At 49.5% G+C, this 15,017-nt stretch overlaps 2 protein-coding genes across 6 annotated transcripts in view; one reads left to right on the top strand and one right to left on the bottom strand.

The window, feature by feature from the left end:
- The window catches only part of ACOT8 (acyl-CoA thioesterase 8), a 22,923-nt gene extending 13,486 nt beyond the window's left edge, over nucleotides 1-9,437 (top strand). For all 3 annotated transcript variants that reach the window (XM_045528335.1, XM_045528334.1, XM_045528336.1), the window contains 4 exons: nucleotides 4,262-4,487; nucleotides 6,491-6,648; nucleotides 7,188-7,382; nucleotides 9,204-9,437. In XM_045528335.1, the coding sequence (XP_045384291.1) occupies nucleotides 4,262-4,487; nucleotides 6,491-6,648; nucleotides 7,188-7,382; nucleotides 9,204-9,322 (698 nt within the window). In that variant the 3' untranslated portion in view covers nucleotides 9,323-9,437. The remainder of the gene's footprint in view (nucleotides 1-4,261; nucleotides 4,488-6,490; nucleotides 6,649-7,187; nucleotides 7,383-9,203) is intronic.
- On the bottom strand, nucleotides 1,592-15,017 carry SNX21 (sorting nexin family member 21). Of its 3 annotated transcripts, none has more exons than XM_045528332.1 (4): nucleotides 14,883-15,017; nucleotides 14,323-14,590; nucleotides 13,710-13,867; nucleotides 1,592-1,670 (listed from the first exon to the last, which is right to left on the bottom strand). In XM_045528332.1, the coding sequence occupies exons 1-4, from the start codon at nucleotides 14,901-14,903 to the stop codon at nucleotides 1,641-1,643; spliced, it is 477 nt and encodes a 158-aa protein (XP_045384288.1). In that variant the 5' UTR covers nucleotides 14,904-15,017; the 3' UTR covers nucleotides 1,592-1,640. The 3 variants fall into 3 exon arrangements, with proteins under 3 accessions (XP_045384288.1, XP_045384287.1, XP_045384289.1); XM_045528331.1 differs by lacking the exon at nucleotides 1,592-1,670 and adding an exon at nucleotides 9,434-10,502; XM_045528333.1 differs by lacking the exon at nucleotides 1,592-1,670 and adding an exon at nucleotides 9,983-10,502 and having other exon boundaries at nucleotides 13,717-13,867.

Genomic DNA, 15,017 nt, shown 5'->3' with positions numbered 1-15,017 from the left:
GCCTGGAGAGGAACAAGGTCTGGGGCCAACATAGAGCCTTGGACTTCGCACCTGCTGAGACTCAGCTGGCCCATAATGATGCCAGACTTTGTTGCTTAACTGCTTCCAATGGGCCTTTTGTTATTCATTCTTCACACAACTTTGGGTGGCCAGCACTGTACTAGATACTCAGAGGGATGCTGTAACCTCTGCTTGGGGTTTGGAGGTGGGCAGCTTGGGTTAGAGAACAGAGCACACGCCTAAGAATCAAGAGACCTAGGGCTTAGTTCCAGCTTTGTCAACAGTTTGCCACGCGACCTTGAGTGAGGTTACCTCCCTGCCTTGAGCGAGGCTTGATTTACTTCATCTGTAAAATGGAGGAGGGGCGGGACTAGGGGTATTTTGGTGGGATGATCTTTACAGCTACTAACAACTCTGAGGTCAAATAATTTGAAACCAATGCTTTTTTTAAAAAAATAAGACAAAAATCTCATTTGCTTTCTCTTCTTCCCTCTCAGTCTTAGGGCAGATATCCCCAATTTTAAGATTTACTGTCTTCTGCATAGACCCACCAGCTGAGAAGAGTTTGTGAGACTTTACAATACGTGATATGTATTAAGCAAACATTAGTGGGGGTTTCCCTTTATTTTACAAATATAGAAGTTATACCTGTAATAGTAAATGCACTTTTTTATACTATCCCATGTCCCTCACTCTTTATCCTTCTATTGCTCCTCTTTCCCTGACTGTTCTTGCTGTAAAGTATTTGAATACTTACTGTGAGCCCAGCCAGGTTCTTATTTATGTTAGTTGGGAGTAAATATGTGCTTTATTTCTTTAATTTGGTGGTAAGCTCCAAAAGTGCTAGCCTTTTGATACTGTAATCTTTCTAGACTAGTAAGATACCTGGCTGTTTTGTTTTGTTTTGTAAGGGTGGGGGCATTACTTGATCCCTCTGAATCTCTTTCTTCATCCTGTGATGAAAGAATTTTATGAGTCCTTGCAGGTAAAGTATCTAATGCAGGGCCTGGCATGCTGCTGGTTTTCCATACATGATAACTATCACTACTTTTTGATGATGAATTTATGGGAATAATTAAAATATGCATGATACAGAGCACAGCCGTGTACATTATTCATAAGTAAACAGGAGCGGTGGGCATTCCTGCCACCATTCTTACCTAAGGAAACTGGGACCTGAAGAGGTATTATAACCAGCTCTCACAGTGCTCAAGGAGGCAGAGCCAGGATTTGAACGTGGTTTATGTGTCTCCAAGTGCTGAACTCTTCCCTGTTTCTTTGCTTCTAACACTCTTGGGAGATAATTCCAAACCATGGGAGAGATGCCAGGATACCCATCCCAGGTTCTAGGGGAAAGATCCTGTCTCTGGGAAATTCTCCATCCAGGAGCAGCATGAAATAAGCCATGCCCAAGCTACCATTTCAAAACTAATCATCAATGATTTATGCCCCTACCTGCTTCTGGTTCCTCTTCTTCTTCTTCTTCTTTTTTTTTTTTTAATATTGATAAGGTATCCAGGCTGGAGTATAGTGGTGTGTTCATAGCTCACTGCAACCTTGAACTCCTGGCCTCAAGCCATCCTCCTGACTTGGCCTCTCAAAGTGTTGGGATTACAGGTGTGAGCCATCATGCCTGGCCTCTACTTGCTTCTTGAAAGTCTGCAAAATAGCTTAAAATAATTGGCAGCCATTATAGGACTATTAAAATAAAAGTCAAAGGGCAGCAGGCTAGTAGTAATGGGATTTAGAGAAAATGATTTTGGCAAAAAACTAGGCTAAAGATGCAGTTTTATACAAAATTTAGTTCCGAGCTTCCTGGAAGCAAAGCAAAAAGGGAAACTCTTATCAGTTTGTGATGTGACTCTCTATGGGATACATCAGATATTATAACCAACAATGATGTTTCAATGATCTTTTTAAATAAAAGAGAATGCAACGGGAGGTTGGTCCTTGGCCATTTATCATATCAATTCTTTTTCTAAAAGTCCAGGAAAGAATGTTTTGTCACTAAAAGCAACTATAGACAACATGTAAACAAATGAGCACAATTAATTGTATTACAGAAAATTTTATTTTAAGGCATCAGCTTCCTCATCTATACAACTGGGATAAGACCCACCCTATATAGTTATTGTGAGACCAACAAGGGAAAACACACCCTGGTATCTAATACTGTCTGGCACCCACCACTACCCCATACCATTAGCTCCTTTCCTCCAACATGCTTCAGGGCCTACCTTCTCTGTTCCAATAAAAATTTCCAGCAATAGGTTTGGAACTCATTCACACTGAAAAGTAAATCATAGTACTGAAAGTTCTGTGATTCTCCTCAGGGAATTTGCATTTTAGCAGCTCAAGGATTGAATTAGAGTTTTGGTTTTTCCCCCTCCCCAAGTTTAGTGGTAGGAAGGGCAGGCTTCCTTCCCAGTCCCTGAAATCAGACTTCACAAGTAGCTATCTCCAGTCTCTGGACTCATGGTAAGACTTCCTCAAAGGCTTTTGACCTTGAGGAGCTCCCATTCTATAAGAGTATTTCTTGTGGCAGTGCCTGATAACAGACAGCTGAGCTACCCAGCTGGCTTCAGAAAGTGCTGTTCATTGCTGTTGAATGAGCCCTCGGTGCCTGGTTGGCTCCCATTTGGATCAGGGTGGAGGAGGCAACACTTCTCTAGATCTGCTTCTTAATATGAAAGTTGAGGCTCTCCCTCCCTGAAATTCCTCCCTCATCTGCTTGTTTCTGGCTGATAATCCTTAACCAATGCCTTCCACTCTGCTTTGGAGCCCAGACACTGGAAACCAAAGGACCACGTGATTTCTCTTTACATCAGGGATGAAATGACTCACTGACAAGCCTTTCCTGAGAGAGACAATGGCCAGGCCATATATAAAAATAGAACTCTGATCCACAGTTAGCAGCAACCAGCACAGGCAGCCAGCCTGCTAGCTACAAGTCAGACTTGTGGGAAGTCAGACCACTATCTCTAGCAACCTGTTCAGGAAGTCAAATAATTACCCCTGTAACAATAAGCCCCAAACAGCTAGGGTTTAAGTAATAACTGACAGCTTCCCTAATTTTTGCCCCTACTTCCAGCTTAGGGCCAACTAAAGAAAGCTAAATATGTACCTCTAACCAATTATATAGGATTTCCCAGTTCTACTTAGGCCACCTACAGCTTCCCCAGGCCAACAACCTCCAATCGGGCACAGCTGAAGCTTTCTTTTCCTTTTTTTTCCACTGTAGAGCTTTTCCACTCCCATGCCTGCCTTTGAGTCTTTGCCAAAAGCAGATGGTCAAGTGCAGTGGCTCACACCTGTAATCCCAGCACTTTGGGAGGCTGAGGTGGAAGGATCACTTGAGTCCAGGATTTTGAGACCAGCCTGGACAACATAGTGAGACTCCCCTGTGTCTTAAAAAAAAATAAAAAATTAGTAGGGCACTATTGTGCATATCTGTAATCCCAGCTACTTGCGAGGCTGAGGTGGGAGGATCACTTGAGCCCAGGAATTCAAGGCTGCAGTGAACTATGTATGATGCACTGCAGCCTGGGTGACAGAGTGAGATTCTGTCAGTTTACAAAAAAAAAAAAAAAAAAAAAGCAAATAATGGTGGCCAACTCCCTGCTATAGCAGCTCTGAATAAATGTGTTCTTAAAAAAAAAAAGACAATAAAGAAAAAGTAGGTGGCAGGCCATATTTGCTGACTCCTTATCTAAAGACAAGATCCCAAGCACACATGTAGCAAGACAAAAGCTTGCTAAATATTTATTTTATTTAACAATCACTTATAGAGCACTATGTGCCAAATATTATTCCAAATACTTTGCAATATGAACTCATTTGATTCTCATTAAAAATCCTTCTCCCTCTCCCCCCCAACACTTCCCACTTCAAGGAACTCACTAAAAGCCTATATGGTATGAGCACTCTGATGATCCCCATTTTACAAATGAGTACACTGCTTAGAGAAGTTAAGTGACTTTCCCAGGGTCGCACAGCTGGGGAGTGGCAGCATCAGGATTTGAATGCATGGAATCTGGCAGTGTCCCTGCTGTTCTGTGCTGTTAGACAGAAGCTCCACCCCCACTGGGAGCAGCCTGAGGACAGGGCCTGGTGTTCTATCGGTATCCCTAGTACCTGGGGCTCAGTGGGCCTCTGTCAGTAGCTACTGAGCAGAAATGATATGGAGCACTGTGTGCAGGCACTGTGATGATGTCAGGGCCCGTGGGGCTCACTTAGGCTGTGTCCCTTGTGTCCACTGCAGGGGACCCAAAGGTGCCAGTGCTGTACCAGGTGGAGCGGACGCGAACAGGGTCAAGCTTCTTGGTGCGCTCCGTGAAGGCTGTGCAACATGGCAAGCCCATCTTCATCTGCCAGGCCTCCTTCCAGCACACCCAGCCCAGCCCCGTGCAGCACCAGTTCTCCATGCCCACTGTGCCACCCCCGGAAAAGCTGCTTGACTACGAGGCCTTCATTGACCAGTGTTTAAGGTGAGAGACTTGGCGGCTCCAGGGCAGTGTTTCCAAGCTGCGGTTGCTGTCTATTTGTGGGTCATAGAATCCTTCAGTGGGTCTTGACCAGCATTTAAAGAATATAGACTAGAAAAGAAGATACTAGAGTGTATTGTATGTAATAAGAGTAAGAATCCCTTTGTGAAACTTCAGTTTCAGTTCTGTGTGTGAGCAGGCGTGCATGTGTGTGTGCTGGGTCATGGTGTAAAACGCAGGGCTTAGATTCAGTGAGTACTGGCACTGGTACAGCTTTACTGGTTGTTATAATATTGAACTACTTCTAAACTACTTCTGTAACCACTTGGTGAAAAGCTACCTCCCCAGCCCCCCGAAGGATCCCCACTCCTCCTTCTGGCCCACAGTCCAGCAGCTTAGGAGTTAATGTGTGGCAGGGGTGAGGATCCAGCAGGCTGCAGAGCTATGGTCCATGTTTGATTGGTCACTGACTTAGTGCATGTTAAATAATTTGAATATCGTCTAGTAAATAAAATATATTTCTTATTTGGATCGTAGCTAATAAAATTTGAAAAATGCTGTTATGGGGGAAAGAGCTCTGGGTCCAGGCACATGGATTCTGGCCAGGGTTGTGTCTCTATCAGTGCTCACCTGCTATGTGACTTTGCCCAACTCCCCAGCCTCTTGGGGCCCTAGTTTCTTCATCTGAAAAATGGGAATGGTCATTTCTGCCCTGCCTAATTCCCAGCTGTATCATAAGGAGAGAGCTTCTCTATCTTGTGGGGAGGCAGCAGGGTGTGATGGGATAGATGTGGGTTTGGGAGCCCGAAAGGCCTGGGTTCAAATCTAGACTCTATCCTTGCTAGCTGTGTGAGTTTGGGCAAGTTGCTTTCCCACTCTGAGCCTATGCCCTATTATAAACTGATGCTAATCATAATTCCTACCTCATAAGGCTGCTGTGAGGATTAAATGGGATAAGAGATATAAGGCACTTAGTAGGTGCTCAGTAAATTGTAGTTCTACCACTGTTAACAGAGAGGAAAAAGCATGGGACCTGGTGTGTAGTTGCAACTCAACAAATGTTTGCTGAAATGAAAGGAAGACAGTGTTGTTAAAGGACCCTGAATTTAAAGCTGGGCTGTTCAGTAAGGTAGTCACTAGCCACATGTGGCTATATTAATTAAAATTAAATAGAATTCACACTTCTGTTCCTCAGTTGCATTAGCCACATTTCAAGCACCCAGTGGTCACATGTGGCTAGTGGCTGCCATTGCACAGTGCAGGCAAACATTCCATTATCACAGAAGGTTCTACTGTACAGCACCTAGAGGATAGGGGGTGAAATGGCAGTACCAGTGAAGAGCACTATGGGTGGCTGTTACTGTGTTGAAGGGTCTTCCCTGGAAATGCGCTCCTCCCCTGGGGGGGCGGGCACAACGTTCCCTACTGCTTAGGGTTAGGTAACTCAGTCCAAGTCAGGCAGCCTGTTTCTTGATTGTTTAGAATAACGAAGTGGTTAAGAGTATGAACCGTGGAGCCAATCGCCCGAGTCCAAATCCTGCCTTCTCCAGTTTCTGAGCAAGTTATTTGGATTCTCTGTGCTTACTCCACACATCAGACGGGGTTGATAACAGTACCTATCTCATAGAGTTGTTATGAGGAATGTTATTGTACATGCAGTGCTTAGAACAGTACCTATTATAGGGTATGCCTTATTACTATGATGTATTGGTTTTATAGCATTATATTGTTTTCTCCAGTGTTTTGAGGTTACTACCATTATCTACACTTTGCTGACAGGAAAATAGGCTCAGAGAGATTCTAAACTAGCACAGGGCCGCATGGCCCATAGGTGGCAAAGAAAGGATTCAGACACTATACTATCCTGCGTGACACGAAGGGAAGGGAGTTTTGGGGATAAGTCAGAAGTCCCCATGGAAGAATGGGGGGGGGGTCAGAAGAGACAGTGCAGATGAGAAGCTCCCCCTCTCCTTGGGTCTCCCCATCCCTCTCCCTTTTCCTTTCAGGGACCCTAACCTCCAAGAGAAGTATTCAGTGGTGCTGAACAGAATTACTGCCCAGGAGGTACCCATTGAAATCAAGCCAGTGAACCCATCCACCTTGAGCCAGCTGCAGAAATTGGAGCCTAAACAGATGTTCTGGGTGCGAGCCCGGGGCTATATTGGTAAGAGGACTCCATGGAATGGAGGAAAACACTCTCTAGGGGTCTAGGTCTGCCACTCCTTTGCCTTGTGGACTTGGGCACGTTACTTCCCCTCTCTGGGCCTGTTTCCTTATCTGCATGATGGGCAAGTTGGCTCAGCTTCTCACCAGGGCCCTCTCAGTCCTTTGCATGGGGAGAACGGGTAGGTGACTATAATCCCAGTGTGGGACCTTCCTGGGGAAGGCAAGGCACCTCGCTGAGGTTCTTATCCAGGTCTGCTGCTAACCTTAAGGTGCCTTTGTGCAAATTGTAAGATAACCCTTTCAGGGGCCCGGTGTGGGAGACTTGGGAGTGAAGACTGGATTTCAGTCCTCATTCACCTTTGCCCTCCCCACCTCCCTTATCCCGTCTCTCACACACACACCTTGGGCCGGGTGTCCTTGTGCAGTGACTGGTCTGCACATCCATGCATGGGAGTCCCCTTTTCCTCCACTTCCCTGCAGGTCCTGAGCTGGAAAGCCCAGGAGCCCAGGGCTGATGGGGGCCGGGACCTGTTGCAGGGGAGGGCGACATCAAGATGCACTGCTGCGTGGCCGCCTATATCTCGGACTATGCCTTCCTGGGTACCGCGCTGCTGCCCCACCTGTGGCAGTATAAGGCGCACTTCATGGTCTCGCTGGACCACTCTATGTGGTTCCACGCCCCCTTCCGAGCTGACCACTGGATGCTGTATGAGTGCGAGAGCCCCTGGGCTGGTGAGTGTGGGGTTGTGTGGGACAAAGGCAGTGACTTTGGGGTGGCAGAGGGCCTGCTTTCTTGGGTAATGTTGTCTCCCTCTAGCCTCCTGTGCTCTGGGGCACTGCACCGGTCACTTCCTCTCCTGCCCCCAGGCTCTGGCATCCTCATGTTCAAGAGGACAGGGTGAGGCTCGAGGCTAGGACACCTGCTCAGCTCTAAATTTCTATAACATGCTAGGAATATGATTCACTTTATCTCAGAGACCTCATTCTAGTCCCAGAACCACTTTGGATTCTCTGCATGAACTTAGGCAAATCCTGTCTCCTGTCTGAGGCTGTTTCCCCACATACAAAGATAGGGTTACGCTAGAGCAGTACTGTCCAAACCTGGCAGCCCATCAGACTGCCACTTAGGGGAGCTTTTTCAAAGTAGATTCTGACTCCACCCTCAAGATTCTGACTCAGCAGGTCTTGGATGAGGTCCAGGAAACTGTATTTTTTATTTTTTTATTTTTTTTGAGACAGAGTCTCACTCTGTTGCCTGGGCTAGAGTGCCATGGTGTCAGCCTAGCTCACAGCATCTTCAAACTCCTAGGCTTAAGCGATCCTCCTGCCTCAGCCTCCTGAGTAGCTGGGACTACAGGCATGCACCACCATGCCCAGCTAACTTTTTCTATATATTTTTAGTTGTCCGGTTAATTTCTTTCTATTTTTTAGTAGAGATGGGGTCTCGCTCTTGCTCAGGCTGATCTTGAACTCCTGACCTCGAACAATCTTCCTGCCTCGGCCTCCCAGAGTGCTAGGATTATAGGCGTGAGCCACCGTGCCTGGCCAGGAAACTATATTTTTAAGCAGCTCTCTAAATGACTCTGCTGATGACCTGGTTGGGGATCAGGGCACTAAGGGCCTCACTATTTGGACTCTCCTTGCAGGGGATAGAGAAAACTCTGACTCAATCCTCAGTGCCTCGTGCCTAGCTCTAGAACTCTGGCTTCCTTTCCAAGGAAGTACATTTCAAATGAAGCAAGGCCTTACTTTATAAAACAGGGACAAAACTTAAGGACTCTTAGTACTCAGATAAGGGGTACACTCAAGTACTAATAGCATCACAATAAAAGATGAACAACCTTACAGTCAGGACACTTGGGTTCAGGTTTAACCTGATCCTGGGGCCAAGTTCCTGAGCCTCTCTGGACTACAGTGTCATTGTCTGCAAACTGGGACAACAAATGCCTGCTTCATTTGGCTACTGTGAGAAGTAAGTGAGCTCTGCTATGCGTAAGGGAAATCGGCAGTTCTCTTTATAAACATCAAACTCAGGCCCAAAGCCAGCAAGGGAGAAAGGCTTTCCAGGTGGGAAGGGTGGAGAGGCCAAACCTCATGGCCTCAGGTCCTCTCCCCTGGGCCCTTCTTGCCCTTTTGGTGGCAGTGGTGGTTTTTTTTTTTTTTGATGAATTACCACTTGGAGGACTGAGGTTGATTTATTATATAGGGAACTGGTTGGGTTTCCTAACACAAGTGGCCAGAGTGCAGTAGATCTTAGCCAAGCTATTGAAGGAGAGTATTCTCAGAGCTCCTCCTTCTGTGATCTTTTTGAGGAAGCCAGCAGATATATGAAAGTGCTTTTAAACTGTCAAGTGGTGTTCCTGTAGGAGTTACCCCCAACAACTGTCTGCAACACAGGCTCAGAAAGGGGCGCTTGGAGATTTGGAGCAGCTACAACACTCAGTGTGCCCTTGTGTGGGGCAGCCCTGCCCTGGGCCAGACCCTTTTCAAGAAGCGCCTTTGGCTGTGCTGAAGCAGAGAGAAGGCCATTCTCACCCTTCTCCTCACCCACAGGTGGTTCTCGGGGGCTGGTCCATGGACGGCTGTGGCGTCGGGATGGAGTCCTGGCTGTGTCCTGTGCCCAGGAGGGCGTGATCCGAGTAAAGCCTCAGGTCTCAAAGAGCAAGTTATAACCTGAGGCACCACTTGGCCTGGAGCTTCAAGGACCTCCCTTCCACCACCGCTCCTAAGGCAGGAGTTACAGTCCTTCTGGCCTTCAAATCCAATAAAGAGACTGATACCACTGGAGTGGCTGGCCTTTAATTCCCCTGGGCTGGAACTGCAGCCCTCCTTTCCTTCCTCAACTGCAGGACTCCAGGGGCAGAGTCTCCGGCCCTTCAGCCAGGCTGCCTCGCTGGCTTGGAGGCTCACGGACAAGGTAACACTGACCCTGACCTGTGCCACGGCCCTGTGCTATTTATCAGCCTGTGTCAGACTTCTTCCCTGTACCACCCTAGGGCAACCACAGCCATAGCTCGCCCTGAGCCCAGCTCAACAGAAGAAGTAAGTTTCCTTAGTCTGCTGCGTGTTCTCTTTGTGGAACTTCTAGGGGCTCCCAGCACCCCCTGCAGCCTTCCAGCTGCTCTCCATGTCCTCATCAGCCCCTCCCCCTATAGTGGTCTTAAGTCAAGGCAAGGGTTAATCCAGCACCTCCTTGATGAGCAATTCTTTGAGACTGGGGGGTGGCGTTGGGGTAAGACCTGCCTCCTGCAGGGCCTGAAGTCGGGCCTCTGACTGGCGTTTGTCCAGGCCCAGGCGCCAGGAGAGCCGGACATGGGCCTCCAGAAAGGGTGCCAGTAAAGGGTGGGGGCTCTTGTCCCCCAGCAGCTGCAGGGCCCTTTCACAGCATGCCCGGGCCTCCCTGGGGTCCTCCAGCTCTTGGTGGCACACAGCCAGCCCAGCCAGGGTCAGCAGGGGGCGGTCTGGACCAGAGGGGGTGCCCAGCTGGGCCTGCAGCTGCCAGGCGTTGGCCCAGAGTGCCAGAGCCTCACGATAGAGGCCAGTACAGGTGAGGCTCTGTGCCCGTCGCAGCTCTGGCAGCACAAAGAAGTCCTGCAGGTCTGCGGCATGTTGCAGCTCGGGTACTGTGTGTAGGTGGCCCAAATACTGCTCAAAGGCCTGGCTACGGCGGGCAATGGTCTCCGCAGTAAAATTCCGGCGCAGGCGCTTACGGGGAAAGGAGATGCCAGCCATGGGGCCCCGGAACTGCCGCTGCAGGTTACGGTGCAGCCGTTCAAAGTCAGAGTAGCGGCGAGAGATCTGGGCTGGCTGGCGATCTGGTGGCCCCGGGCCCATCACGGCGAGGGTGTAGAGCTGCAGGGAGGGTGGGTGTCAGGACAGGTGTGAGGTATCCATGGGCCCCTTCCCTCCCCACCCCTACACTCCCAACTCTGCTCCCCCACCTCTTCCCTTCATCCCTGGGACTGGGCCCAGGAGGGCAGGAGCTGCTGGGGCAGCAGCTAGGGAGCCCAGTCCCATCTTACCTGAGGCTTGTCTGAAATGACCCAGGCCCAAGGCAGCACAGGGAAGGAAAGACAGAGAGGAGCTTCAGTGCCTGGGCTGCTGCCCTTTTACCCCTCCGGGATGCCCCCTTCCAGTAGGGCGGTCAGTTCTTCTGAGAGCCCCTCTGGAAAACCAGGTGTGAAACCCAGGCCGATGTCCAGGCCTCTGAGCCAACGTTTAGGACCAGCTTGGAGCTGTGCTCCACTCTGGACACCTGGCGCCCACATCCCGGGCCAGGCTATTCCAAAGCAGACTCAAAGGACAGGTCTTCAGACAGCCCCAACTCCCATAACTGTGACAAGTATACTGAACTAGGTCTCAGGCTCTAACCCCAGGTCATTACTCCCTCCCTGTCTGACCTCAGGCAAGGCAGTCCCCCTCTGGGTCCACTTCCATCTCTAACGAACGAAATGCTGGGTCAGGTCAGTGTTAACTCAAGAATGGGATGTGCACAAGTGTTGGTACCTGAGGTTTCCAGGTGGTGCACACTAGAGTAAATAACACTGCATCAGAGACAGGAGGCGATTCCCCCTTAATTCTTCTTTAATCTTTCTGACTACAAATTGAGAAGCTCTCAGTTTGGTTTTAAAAAAGCACTTCTCTAACACTTCTCACATCCATTTTTAGAAAAGAGCCAGAAAGCGAATCTCAGGTCAGGGCCTTATTCAGACAACAGCATCTAGGCAGGATTTAATGACACTGTTTTGTTTTCTCTACTTTTATTTTTATGGCTAGCTCCTCTCTATGGCAAGTGAGGCTTTCCACATACAGTAGTGCTGTAAAGTTGGCTTTTAAACTTATTTAAGAAAAAAAGATAAGTTCATTTAAAGAAAAATGGTAAGCAAAGAATGCTACAAGTAGCATTTTAGGACAAGAATCACGAAGGCGGTACTGGAATGACTGAGGTTTGGGAAACACTGAACAAGGTGACTACTAAGCTCCCCCCGCTACCCCCGGGGTCTGAGAACCTAAGTATGGATTAATCTATAATAATGCTGAGCCAACAGGTTTAAAAGGGGAGTTAGAAAGCATTCGATGCTGGAGGCATACTAACACCAAACAGATTTTTCTCTCAAGTTTGTTCTGTATAGCTGACAGTATTCTAGCCACCCCTGATCAGTTAGGTTTGTCTACTCTTCCTTCTCTTGAAGATTCACTGGGTACACTAATATTAAGGATTAAAAAATTTAACAGTGAAGAAACCTATTTTACTCTCATTCAACTCTGCATTCCCAAAACATATTGCCTGCAAAGCCTTTTATTTATTTAGGAACAGTTATTAACATTCTAGGGAATGAATTTTCTGCAGGACACACTTCAGGACAACAATTTTTTCTAGACTCACTGGTCTATAAATAACCCCTTACGTTCATTTAGCTTTTATTTTTATTGTTAATTTTTTTGGCCAAAAAACTCCATCTTATATCCATTATCTCATCTGATCCTTGTCCAACCAAGATGGGTAGTAATGACAGTAGTTCCATTAACCGAGCACTTACCCTGTGCCTCGTGCTGTACCAAGCACTTTTACATCTGTGATTTCATTTAATCAGCACAACAGCCCTGCAAGGAAGATGTCTTTATCTCTGGTTGACAGCTGAGGAAGTAGGCTCAAAGTGAAAGGGCTCAAAGACTTGCCCTAAGTCACACAGCTGGTAATGGCCTAGCCAAGATTCAAACCCAGGTCGATCTGATTCCAAAGCCTGTGCTCTTGACCTCCAAAAGTTATATGAAAACTTAGTGTTTCCATTGTATAGAGGAGGTAACTTGCTTCTCCAGACATCAGCTAGGGCCATCCTGCTCTATCTTATTATTCTCTTCCCATCTGGGTACCCAGAGTCACCCCCATTCCTCCCTGCCTCTGAGCTGCTCCCTGGTGACTGATCCTTGGTGTCCCCTTCCTGCATATGACCCCTTGTCTGCCCCAGAGCTCTGACACTTTTGCCACTTAAGCCTCAATCACTGGAGTCAACCCTTGCTCAAATTAGAACAGTCACCCCATGGGCGTGGCTCTCATTTACTAACAGCAATAGAGAGGGATGCAGAGGCCCAGATGTGGGACAGGGCTCCAGGCCCCCTTCCTGCTGAGTCAGAGGTGGAGGAGGGTGGTGAAGACGAGAAGAGTGTGAGGCAGAGAGCTGCCACTGCCAGGAGTGGCCAGCTCAGCTGGGTTCAAGCCTGGCCGGGTGCAGGACCTGGCAAGGTCCTCATTCTCCATGTCAGTCTCTCCTTCCCACAGCAAGGAAAACAAGGACTCCAAGGCTGTCCCCTACGTGCTCTTCACCCCAACCCCCATAAACCCGCTAAGTCTAGCCCTTAGTACAAGATTATTCTGTGCAGGATGGTGCTTGAGAATTGATTCACCTGGGTTACAAGGAGGCTACAGCAGGCCCTGGATGCCAGACATTTTCAATCCAAAGTTAAATAATAAAAATAATAGCTACCATTTTGTTGAGCACTTCCTAATGTCATGCACAATGCTAAAGGATTTTGTGCACCGTCTCACTTAACTCCTGTAATCCTGTGTGTTATCCCCACTGCTCAGATGAGGACACAAGGGTCATCAGGATTATACATCTCACCCAAAGTCAACAACTTGTTATAAGTGGGATGTGAATCAAGTTTGGTCTGGATCCAAAGCCCATTTCTTTAACCACTAACACATGCAACTTCGGTGTCAAGTCTGACCCAGATAATATACTTCCCTTTGTATCTTGCATCTTGCTATAGTTTGCAAAAACCCTGTGGGTGGGGTCAGGGAGAATACACACCAGTTCTCTCAGTCTCAAAACCAGGATAAAAGGCAGGTCCTTAATCTCCACTTTACTGTTTCAAGAAAACTAAGCCATTTGCTTGAGGACTTGCTAGAGTTACCTCCCCTTTCTGGCCTCAGTTTCCCCATCTGTAAAATGGGGCAGTCATTTATAACTACACAGTCAGATCCCTCAGGAAGTTGGAGTCTTCCCTACTCTCTCTTAGCCACACTTTTAGCCCAGGGGTTCCTGGACCTTCACTCACCACGTACTTGGAGGGCGGGTCCTTGACAACGTTGGCGCTGGTCACCTCGAAAAGCAGCCGCTGGGGTACCAGGGTGTTCCGGGACTTCTTCCAGAAATCCTGCAGCTGCCGCGCCAGGAGCTGACTGCCCCGCTGCCCATCAGGTGGGGGGCTCCGTTCTGCACAAGCACATGACCAGTCATATCTACGGGCCTGGGCCCAGGGTCGACATAAACTACGTGTCAGGACCTCACTCATCCTCCCAACGTGAGGTGGGCGTTATCCCCATTTTACAGAAATGGAAACTGGAAGATAACAGGGGCTACACAAATATCTCCGTCCCCAAACTTCGCCAACACATCATTATCATGTGTATCCCAAGCCCTGTACGTTTGATGCCTGCAATAACTCTGATATGGGAGTGAGTTCTTCCATTCGACACAAGGGAAAACTTGGCTTAGAGAGGTGCTGTGACTCTCTCAAGGTCACATAGCCAAGAGGTGACTGGGGACTCTTTAAGAAGTGTGGGAGTTTCGGCTGGATTAACTCAGGGCGCCCAGGATGCTCTCCAACGCGGCTGGGATGGAGGCCTAATCGAGCCCCAGGGTTCCCGCCTCCGTCCTCCCGCACTCGCCTGCGTCTTCTCCCGCCGCCCCGTCTCCGGGGGGCAGCGGGTCGGGGCCAGCCTCCTCGTCGTCCTCGTCCTCGTCGTCCTCGTCGTCCTCGGCGCTGGTGAAGCTGAGGGTGCCGCTGAGTCGGGAGGACAGGCCCTCGGCGTCGTCGTCCTCCAGCTCTGAGCTCTCCGGGAACTGCTCGGCCTCGGGCCCGACTGTCGCCTCCCCGGGCCCGTCGCCGGCCAAGGCGTGCCGCAGCCTGTGCAGGAGCCTTGAGGCCATGGCACCCTGGGGGGAGCGCCGACGCTGAGTCCCGGGCTCCGGCGGAGGAGGACCCCCGCCCCGCGCTGGAGGGGGAGGGGCGGGAAAAAGGGGAGGGGCGGGGCGAAGGGGAGGGGAGGGGCGCGGCAGAGGCTCCGCCCCTGCCTCCTAGGGGTCCTGCGAGCCGGGAACCCAGCCTGGGACTCAGCCCGCGTCGCGGTCCTCCCAGCACCCCCACGCACACACAGCCTAGGGCCGCGTTCTTCGCAGAAGCCTGGGACCCTCCCCACGTCTCTTTCTCCCCGCTGCGCGCCTCTACCTCCTGTGTCCCGCGGTGCATTCAGGGGCGCGCCGCTCCCCGGGGGTCCCAGCGCAGCCCCCCGCGGCTCACCAAGGCCGGCGGGGCTCTGCCCGGCTCCGCCGAGCCCAGGCAGCTGGCAGCGCCGCTCAGGCC

This window comes from Lemur catta, chromosome 17 (assembly GCF_020740605.2).
Source record: "Lemur catta isolate mLemCat1 chromosome 17, mLemCat1.pri, whole genome shotgun sequence".
NCBI lineage: Eukaryota > Metazoa > Chordata > Mammalia > Primates > Lemuridae > Lemur > Lemur catta.
Note: the sequence above shows the minus strand (reverse complement) of the source record. Positions and strands in the feature narration are given on the sequence as shown.